Here is an 11,292-nt window from a genome sequence, read left to right on the forward strand (position 1 = left end):
CTGTACTTTGGTAATTAGTAAAAAAAATAAAAAAAAATGGAATATGGTAACAACTGCCCTGAAGCATTTTAAAAGATGTCTTTGAATTAAGTCATATTAAATCAATGGCATACAGTTCCTGCTGAGTTCAACATGGACTTTAAAAGGGTGTGGACGTGCATTGTGACACACACATACAGCACACACAAACAAACATGAGATGAAATTGTGTGAATAGTAATGTTTTTTCTTTTTTCTTTTTGGTTTTAAAACACTGAGAAAATAACTTTACATTTAAAGGAAAACGTTTGTTTATAGAATCATGTCACAGAACGCTTATTTGTAGAGGTTATATTTTGTAATATATATATATATATATTATATATATATATATAGTATGTCATGGGGCGCTTTTTTTCTTCTGTACTTTCTACATCGAAATCTATCAGTGTCTGACAGCGCCCAGTGGACCGCAGATCTAAGTGTTCACAAATGCGTTTTTTTACCACAGACAACTAAAATACACTGATTGCATTTTAATGTTTTTTATTTATTTTTTTTATTTAATTGCTAATGTTGATTATATAAAATTACATTACTATAAACTCATCTTGACAAAGCAGGTTAAGAATTTCAAGAACGTAGTTTCTTGCAGTTTCTGTTAAGGCGTAAAGCCTTTTTGATTCATACACAAAAAATATATATTGCTTTATGTATCTAATCATTTAGTTTTACCTAGGCTATACATTGAAACACTTAAAAAAACAAGTTTGGTACAGCATGTATGTATTTATATCCAAATGTTTTTTTTTTTTTTTTTTTTTTTTTTTCATTTTCCCCAATTTATCTTTAATCTGTACATCTGTCAACGTAATAAAACGTAATTAGATCTTTTTAATGCTCGACATCGTTTTAAATATATATATATATATATATATATATATACTTTTTTTTTTTTTTTTTTTTTTTTTTTTATAAATATATTTTAAACGGGGTGTGTGGTGTTTTTGCACAATATGCTCCAGCGTGTGAAGTGTCACTGTTTTGTGCAAAGAAAAAAACAACATCCTTCCACGTGTATGTGTGTGTGTGTGTCTCGGTAAACAGATTTGCCTGTAAGTTTGTGAGCACAACTTTCTGGAGTGAACAGTGATGAAGAGAGTGAGGGGGCGGAACCCCGCTGAGCCTCTGCGCTGAAAGACAGCCAATCGCTTCGTTCTCTTAACTGCCAGTCACCGAAATCTGTCCAATACCCGCAGTGCCATTTCTAAACTCTATTCCCCACTGTGTCCTCCAACTGTTGTATGTTCTGCCAATCGCTTGAGGACAGAGTGGGAAAAGGAGCAAGCAGAGTTAGAGGCAGGACAAAAGAAGTTCTATAGACGGCCATATACATATATTTTAATGGTTTCAGAAGGCCCGTAGTTGGCGAAAACAATAGCGGTGAGCGTGGACATGACAGCGTAGTGATGGAGCCCCCTTTAAGCAAGAGGAATTCGGCGATAAGATTAGCGGATTTGGCATCGACTCAAGCCCTTCCTCATCAGAATATGACAGGCTTCCCGGGGATAGGGGGGCATCACCCGCACTCCCACCATGCCCACCTCCACCCTGGGGAGATGGGCAACGACCCCGGAGTGGCTCTCACTCCATTTGGACCCGAGCACATGGCACAGACCAATGCTCTCAAACTTAGTCCCTCTCAGCCTGTTCAAAGCCATCCCGAAGCCCAGACCGCGGCATCCTTCACGTCTTCTCAGACCACAGTTGGTTTCCCCGTGGCTCACCCCCACACAGGCTACACCACCAACAGGGACTTCATCCTCAGGAGAGAGCTCTCAGCCTCTGCTATGCATGCACTTGGCGACCAGCATAGTTCCGCCTCCTCCCCTCATCACCATGGCATGTTCATTTCCCCAACAGGTGCTTATGGGCACGCGGAAGGTGGTGCCCATCCACTTTTCTCTGGACTGCACGAGCAAGCGGCCCCAGGTGCCCACCACCACCATCACCACCACCATGCCCTCAATGGGCAGATGCGTCTGGGTCTACCGGGGGACATCTACGGCAGGCCAGAGCACTTCGGCCACAGGCCCGAGCACTATGGATCTTCTTCACTTCACAGCTACAACTCCATGAACTTAAATGTGAACCTCGCCACGGCTCCTCACGGAGCCACGGGGGCGTTTTTGCGGTACATGCGGCAGCCCATCAAGCAAGAGCTCATCTGCAAGTGGATTGACCAGGAACAGACGTCCAAGAAACCCTGCTCGAAAACTTACAGCACCATGCACGAGCTCGTCAACCATGTCACGGTGGAGCACGTCGGGGGACCGGAGCAGAGCAGTCACGTCTGCTTCTGGGAAGAGTGTCCGCGCGAGGGAAAGGCGTTTAAAGCCAAGTACAAACTGATCAATCACATTCGCGTGCACACGGGCGAGAAGCCGTTCCCGTGTCCCTTTCCCGGTTGTGGCAAAGTATTCGCACGCTCAGAAAATCTCAAGATTCACAAGAGGACGCACACAGGTTAGTGAAAAGTTAACAAATTCCTTGAAAGCAACTTTAGTCGTGTTCAGGTGTCGCGTATTGAACGTGTTTGCGCTACTTGGCAGATAATCGAATTTTCTTTTTATGCTCAACGTTGGGAACAAAGTCACATTTTGTCCTCCCACCTCATGCTGAAATATCCCCCTTCGCAAAGAACCGAGAGGTTAAATGGGCTGTTTGTTTACAGTGCGTTTTCGCCAAGCTAAAGTATCCCTTGGTGTTGTTTTGCGTCATGCACTTTGAAAATGCTGTGAGATCAACGTGCATATTGCTACTAGTCCATATGGAAAAAAAGTACTCTACAGACACGCTGTTATGAGCAGACCAGTGTATTACGTAGGCTATTATTTTTTTCTAATGCATGCAATGTTATATTAAGGAGTGCAAAAACTCCAAAGTGAAGATATAGCTGCAGTTGCATTTAAATGCTATGTGTGTAAATACTAATAAGCAAATAAACAAATTGTTTTATTAGGCTGAAGGGAAAATAGTAACACGAAGTTTTCGGCACATTTGTGTCTCTTTTAAAGCCACAGGGAATTACAAACAGTGTGTGAATAGATCCACACTAATGTAAATATGGAGAATGTGCCAGCCATATGGCATTTACACATTTTGATTATCCAAACTATGTTGGCATCTTTGCAGAGCGAGGAAGGCCTCTGCTTCTGGTGTTCCTCTCATACCTGTATTCTAAGAAAATGCTACACGTGTGTGCTGTGTAGCTTATCTGTTGCTACATAGGCTATAGATCATATTTTAATAAATATAAAGCTTTTCCTTTACTCAGTGCAAATATGCTCTCACGTGAACATTATACAGTGACAACTTGTTATTGCCAGTTGTTAAGAAGTTGTTTAGGGTCTTTAATTCTATCTACTGTATCATGTTATGCTCTCAACACGTGCTGACGTAAATTGTGCCCTGAATAATGTAGGCTAGCGTGTCAAACCCACCTAGAGTAGCCTACATTTATAATGGTTGTAACAATATGGTTTCTTGAATCAGCAATGAATGTTTGTAAAAAGTCACCTGTTGTATTTTTGTAATAAGGACTTCAATACAATACAAAGAATCAATACAACGTGTGATTTATTTGTGACATTATCTTGTAAAGCCGGGCCAGTTATTTTACTCCACACAATCTGATGCATGTGGTGTGTCGAAATGTTTTATCAGTTGTCATATCCAGTAAAAACAATAAAAAAAATATTTCTTGAGATGATTTGCCAAGCTTCAGTCAGAGAAAATAAGAGCATTTACAGAGTGGTTGCATAAGTCATGTGGTGCGCCTGAACATTCCATATGTAACAGCAGAAAATAAGTACTGTGGGGTTACAGTGGTAATGTTGTGATTTTTCAAACTCTGTTTACTGAAAGAGTATGTGACAGTATATGGAACATTCATTAGGTCTTATTTTCTTGTAAACAAGAACATTTAAAAGATGTATGCGTGATTTCCATATCTAAATGCTCTGTTTTTCTCCTTTGCCAGGTGAGAAGCCGTTCAAATGCGAGTTTGATGGCTGTGACAGGAAATTCGCCAACAGCAGTGACAGGAAGAAGCACTCTCACGTCCACACGAGCGATAAGCCTTACTTCTGTAAAGTGAGGGGCTGTGACAAGTCGTACACACACCCGAGCTCTCTACGCAAACACATGAAGGTTCACTGCAAGTCTCCTCCGCCCACTTCCGCCAACACGGGCTCCACTTACCATCCCTCGTCTACGACTATCGGTGATGCCCTCTCACCAAACCTGGATCCCCACAGGAACCGTTCGTCGAACCTTTCCCCTCAGGTGACCAACCTAAACGAATGGTACGTGTGCCAAGGGAGTGCTGGACCAAACAATCTACACACCCCCTCCAGCGATGTGCCAACGTCGGAATCCGACGACGAGGACTCTTTCAGACACACAGATCCAAGGGCAATGCTCTGATGTGAACAGCAAGGAATATACTCATTGTGAATGGTCCAGATTAACAAAAATAATAATACAAAATTCAAGTGTTGCAATTCGAAGAAGTGGAACACCTATGGATGTCAATGGGTGAAAGATTTTGCCTCCCAGTTTGCCCTTAGGCCTAAAACATGCTCAGAGCATTGATGCAATTTATGTTTCATATAATAATCGCATTTATAAGCATCTGTAATTTGCAACATGAAATATCAGACATGAAGTAAACATCGATTTAAAAAAAAAGAAAGATTTTACCTGACTTGACATAAAATAAATATGAGCTGAAATGATTTACAAATTAGGTTTTAGTTTGTTTTAGTAATACTACATCCCTTTGTTGCACATACATCTTTTATAGAGAATCATTCTACACATTAAATGTCTGAGGGGCAAAAATTGCAGTGACAATAATTTTGAGTTTTTGTATTTTGTCAGTGTCAAAAAAAAAAAAAAAAGAATGGGTGGAGTCTTTGTTAAAGTTTATACAAGATCTGTGGTCAGGACGGTTTTTTTGTGATATTTAAAATATTTAAACCTATATTTTATGCAAAATCAATGTAACTCTGATTAAGGAGTACTAAATATGTCCACTGAGACCCTAAATAATGTATCAATGACAGGCCTGTCCCTGACTGATTTGTAAATAGTATTTGGTATTGATGCTTGTGAATGTTTTCGTAGCGTCTCAACGAGTTTTGTACATTGTAATTTATTTGCTGGTATTAATGTTGGTCTGGAAGTACAGATACACCAAAGAATAATATAATTCTGGTGAAAAGAAGTGATGCTTTTTATCGTGTTCTGTAAAAAGGTCTTACTTGAATAGGCTGTATAATGTGAAGAATATTTCGCATGAACCGTGTAGTAACTCTTTCTGTTGAGGTGCATGATGGTGTTGATGGAAAAAAACGTAAGAAGGTCGTGAAGAAATGTGATGTTTGTGTATAGATATATGGAAAACTTGAATAAAAGGCAGGACGTGTAAATATGGTCTTTTCAATAAAAAAAGGCCTTGATTCATTCATTGATCATTGTGCGCATCTCTTTTAAATTCGACAAACTAAACATTCAATGTGTAACAATATTTCATTTTCTGTAAAACTTGGGGCAGTCAAACTAACCAAACGAAACGGCAATGTCCTACAATACATACTTTCTATACAATATACAAATATTCCCTAGCCATTCAATGTCCGTTCAAAAGGGAACCGTCACTTAACTAATAGTGAAAAGTAGAATAGCACAAAGCCATCAATACATGAATCATTCATGGGAATATAAGACATAAAAGCTGCCTGACAATAAGAAGAAAGTAGTATGGAGAATATGAAACAAAGTGCCCCGTCTTATTTCCTTCATTAAAACGCACAATCACACTTTCAAAGTGCCCCCTGTCCCAGACTATAGACTCAGAATTGACCAGCGCAAGTCCTGCACCACTTCAAAGAGTTCCACATCAGAACGGAAGACTGCACGGTGCGTTAGGATTTCTATGGGTCCCATTTGAATATTTGTGGTAGAAAAACTACTAACTGCCGCTAAATGGTCAATCATCAAAGCAGAAACCTCTCCCACGAACCGTTTTGTCCCTTAAAATCAGCATATTCTTTCATTTCATATAAGCGCAGAAACAGACAAACAGGCATCTTGAACATTTCGTATGGCGGGTGGAAAATGCGCGTGAAGAAAAGTGTATCAAGAAGTTATAAGACTCTTCCTAAGAAAGTTTGATTTTTAATTTCGTGCTAATGAACATCACGTTAACCCCTGTGGAATAAAGCCCACAAGTCGGTGAGTCGTTTGAGATAGTAAATCTAGCGTTTTGTGTCAGTGAAACGCCCCATAAATAGTGTGAAGTTCAAGGGCACATCATAAAGCGTGTGTGTAGCCTATTTACCGGACTCTGGAAAAAGGCCACTTCAATTGGAAACACTCTATTAAGATACAGTCGCACTGACCTTTAGTTTCATGCTACGTTAGAGCAGTCAATTCGCTCTTAATCAGAATCGCTCATATTTTTGTTCCTAAATCTTTGAAATCCCTCGCGCGCATTAACGTTTAATTCGGAAATAAGCGCGCGCTCTGTCCATCTTTTGTCCAAGAACTATTATTTGCTCAAGGAAAGAATGATCTTCTATTTATTTAAAACAAGTGCCCTTTGAATAGTGCAAAATAAACACGGTGAAAAATAACCAAAGAGATAGTCCGGTCCGAGTGAAAAGGGGGGGACTTCATAAAAGCTGCAGCAGTCACAGCTGAATGGGAGACGCTTTGAAGTAGAACTTATTATCTGAGGAATACTTTTCGGTCGTCCTAACGACGCTATTGAATCGAAAAGCTACCCCCTTTGTCAGCGATTTGTTCTCCTTTAGTGCAATGCCCGTGGAAATCACTTACATGGTCTACCTTAACATGCAGCCTGCAAATCAGTAACTCCAAGAGTCAGACTCTCAGACGCCACTTTTCAAAAGACAAAGCAGAAGTCAGTGTGAAAACGCAGCGAGTTCTCTCCCGTTTTGCCTTTATTGGACAGAATGATCACATCAGAGGAGGCTGTTTACTACAGTCTAGTCAGATTTCACACCGTCAGCTTCTCATTATGCGTTTGACGAGGGTTCAAAGTACCCGAGTCATTGTGCACCCTGTTTTAAGCGATGCACCGAGAGCATGTGAAGCACTTGTAATGAAAATAAAACATTACATTTTGCCGCAATTTCCCCATTAGAAAAATGCACTTCACACTTTATCTGTTTGAACGTCGCACATATGTTCAACTCACACTGCCAGATTTCATCTACGAGCTTGCAAAGTCTCAGAGGTAAATTACGGCACTAATGGAATATTTGCCATGATGTTTGAGGGTCTATAGGGAGAGAGTGCATTAAGTAGGCTATTAAACAACACAAATATAATTCCAAAAATGTAGCCTACATGATGTTTATAATTTCTCTTTTGGTTTGGTCAACTTAGGGATAATTAAAACGGTACACTTTTCAACCACGTAGAATTAATCAAGAATTAATCCATTTTTATCAATAAAACGATTAGTGGTATTAGTGTTAACTAAATTATAGGTACATTTTAATCAAATAAATATCATAAAAGAAAATAACACTTTATCTGTAAAATTGTGTGACTGTTTATTAATAGATAATTGTATTATTTAATCATAACTTTAAATCACGTTGAAGAATTGTTACATTGCTAAAATATCAGTCTTGCATAAAAAGCCTTCTTTTTTTCTTTTCTTTTTTCTTCTTCTTTTTTTCCCAGTCGGTCTCTTTAAAGAGAGTCAAGGAAGAAAAAAAAGAAAAAAAAAACATTTTAAAACAACCAAACTTAAACTCTTCTCCTCTGAACTATTTCAAAATAAAAACAACTTCAAGTATGCGAGGTATTATAAACATCCGTTGAGTGTTTTACCACAGTATGCTTTGAAGACAAGAAAACTGGGCACATATTCATTCTCCAGGCACTCTGCCAAACTCTTCCAAGCACCCTACCTGCCTACTATCTTAAGTTTCCCGAATAAGTGAGAAAACACAATCCAGTTGCAGCTGCAGGGCTGCATGTTTCCTCCCTGCACTCCGAGACTGAACCTTAAAAACGGACACCAAAACTTTTGACGCATGGGCGAAAACTCATGGGGTGTGTATACAGTGAAACGTGAGTACATGTTTTATGAGCTCAACTCTGAAGGAAAAAAAAATTGCTGCATGCTTTTATCGTTGTGACTAACAGTCGTTTAGCGCACTTATTGATTAGGTGTCGTGTTTGTCCTTCGTGCATGCGTTTCAAGACGAGGCTGTTGAGAAAGTTTGCCGTCCCCGTCCCATTAAGTTAGAGGCCGGATGAGTAGTTGTTTGCTATTTGCTCTGAAAGCTCGAGCCCGACTCAGACAGCTGTGAGTTCACCTATTAGCCCCGATGTCTTTCCCAAAAGATTGCTTGAGTTAAACATCTGACAATGAGCGCTCAGGGGTGCCGCTCGCATGACCTCCACTCGCTTTTAATAGTTTCATAGGAACTTCATTAAATCAATTACTCCACGAGCACATCATAATTTATTTGAACTTATCTCTCAAAAGATTCTTTGCTAACACTTTCATGAACAAGTCATTAACAAACATTATAAAAAGCGTAACATATAGGCTATCAGAGTAGCCTATGCAACTATGAAAATATATGAATCAAGTGTTACCGATTTTGCAACCACATAATTCCACACAAACAAAAAGTGTTTTATTTTTATTTTTTATTTGTAAGCTTGTTTTTATTTTGTTTTATGTAGTGCAGCCCTATTTGGTTGCAGGACGTTTACGTTCACGGTTGGGATTAAAAGTTTTCTTCGACCCATTTATATTTTATGAAGCTCTCGTAACACTGACAGAGTTTTTTGAATTAGTGAGGAATACCTGCCCGGTATGAGTATGGGGACATATCTAGAGGGTCCGAATAATTATAATAAAACTGTAAATAAATATGAATTAGCAGAAATGTACAGCCTATCAGAACCGACTGCAAAGGTTTGTTTAAAAACAATTGTCTATAATGCACGATTTGTGTCAATGTGTTTGTATATTTCTTATTAAATGTTATTTCAAAAAATGTAAAAAAAAAAATCCTGGTTAATTAGTGATTGCCGTTATCATGTTAGATTTGCCTTTTTTCTCGGCAGATTTGAGAGCAGTGTATATAACATTATTTAAGTGTAGTGGTACATATTGTGGCCATATATCAACTACAAGATAAAAAAAATCTCGATAAAATACAACATGAAATTTGAATTTAAAACTCAACATATGACCCTTTCATCGTTAACACATATGAATCAGCTTGACTGTCTGCATGAGACAACTGTCATAATATCTGGCCTCTCCACAACATCTGTGGGTCTCCAAACTTGGTGCTGGTCCAAATATGGATCCCCAGGATTGGGAGGCTTTCCAAGGCTCTTGGTGATGAGAGCAAGGTCGTCCACGGACATGTCCAAGAGCCAGAGCTCTACACCTGGTCCATTCAGCCTATGCAGCACATAAACCAAACCTCAGAGCCATGCGACCATTTCTCTGCTTGCCTTGTATTTGACAGGTCCTGTTTAAACGGTCCTAAACGCAGGTCTGAACTTCTAATAGAAAAAAACACTTCATCCATGTGGCAAATGTTCAGAAGCTTTTTCAGGCCGCACCTTGACATAGGAAAGGATGTCATGTTTTATATAAAAGCAGTTTGATCTCTCTCTCTATAAATATATACTTCACATATGTTTTGTTTACCAGTATTTTTAGTTGCTGTATACTTTATAAGACAAGTAAATTGAAACATTTACCAGTAACAGTTCCACCTGCCAGGCCATGAATAAGAGTTATTAAATCAAAAATATTCACAAGACAGACTATAGAGAAAGAAAGTTCAAAGTCCTGCAAAAAAAAAAAACAAATAGGTATTTTATCGGTCTGGTGGGATATCACAGGTCAAAAAGTACAATAAAATAAATACATTCATATTTGAATGAATTATAGAAATATTTGGCAGTGAAAACATTTTCTAAACGAAAAATAGGGAGATATTTTGGTGCACAAATAGTGTGCATTCATGTGACATCATCTTTACAGCATTGGCTTCCCATTTTGATTTTACATCCTGTAGATGCTGATCCATTCCACATCTGACGAACTACCATGAGCAGCACATCAGAGTCGTGCCTCTGAATACAGCATCTTTCATAGAGGAAAAGGTCAACATTCAGTGAGAGGAAATCATCCTGCACAGCTGGACAACCACAGTGCTGGATCATCTCAGAAAGAGAAAAGAAGAGAGAGCAAATACAAATATACAACCCTCGAGTGTAAGAAAAGGGATGAGGAAAAAGAAGAGAAGAACAGTTAAAGCCCTCAAAAAAGCCAGTCCATTTCGATGCAATTGACTTTACATCTTTAAAACTCTGATGGTTAGATTGCATATATAGCTTTTCTTTCCAGCGAAGGCCTAATCTGTGTTTAATAAACCTGTAAACTCACCTATAGAATCCCCTGGACTACCCCTAGTGCGTCACCGGCCACCAGAACCTACCGCTGGCTTCACAAGGGTGGCTAGATGTTCTTAAACATCACAAGCCACTTTCACTGTTTCAAGCTGACCTTGGAATGGCCATTAGACATGGCTTTGAACTACTGGAACTATCTCTCATAGACCAGTGTCAAGGGTCCCCCTGAGTTGATAATGACTTGCTTTCATAACTGCTGTGACATTTTGTGAAGGTGCGCTAGGCGTGCTCACAGGCCATATCTCCAGAATGCAATGCTTCCTTTCCCCCTCAGCAGGTGCGAATCTGAGCTGCATAGTCTGCGATTTTCAGTGCTGTGTTTGCGCATCCTGGAATAAGTATAGGCCCGGGCAAACGCATGTCCAGCCTTGATAAGCAATTTGGCTCACTACAGTGTCAACACGAACTACCACAGAATTACCACAGAATGGTCAGTGACTGTTTGATCATTGGCACAGTTCAGAGATGAAGCAAATACATTATATTATGTGTATTTTTGGTATCACAAACCATATGCTACATGCTATTTGTCTCCCTTGGATCAATTGCTTTGGCTGCTATCGTTTTCATTTGTAAATCTTAAAGTGCCTGCTAAACGAATAAACGCAATGCAATGAATAATGCAGTTAAATTGGCCAAAAACGCCATACTCACTAGAACATAGAAATTTGGTTTTAGTTTTAATAGGATTTACACTGTCGAATGGCATACATAAAACAGATTCTTTGAACGTTAATAGCAAATATCTATTCTGCCCTT

At 39.2% G+C, this 11,292-nt stretch overlaps 1 protein-coding gene across 1 annotated transcript; it reads left to right on the forward strand.

The window, feature by feature from the left end:
* The first annotated feature begins 1,203 nt into the window (after window positions 1–1,203).
* zic5 (zic family member 5 (odd-paired homolog, Drosophila)) lies at window positions 1,204–5,511 on the forward strand. The gene is made up of 2 exons (XM_084421187.1): window positions 1,204–2,505; window positions 4,022–5,511. Exons 1-2 carry the CDS (start codon window positions 1,449–1,451, stop codon window positions 4,465–4,467), a joined length of 1,503 nt encoding a protein of 500 aa, XP_084277313.1. The 5' UTR covers window positions 1,204–1,448; the 3' UTR covers window positions 4,468–5,511.
* The last annotated feature ends 5,781 nt before the right edge of the window (window positions 5,512–11,292 follow it).

The sequence above is a fragment of the Rutilus rutilus genome, assembly GCF_951802725.1.
Source record: "Rutilus rutilus genome assembly, chromosome: 10".
Taxonomy (NCBI): Eukaryota; Metazoa; Chordata; class Actinopteri; order Cypriniformes; family Leuciscidae; genus Rutilus; species Rutilus rutilus.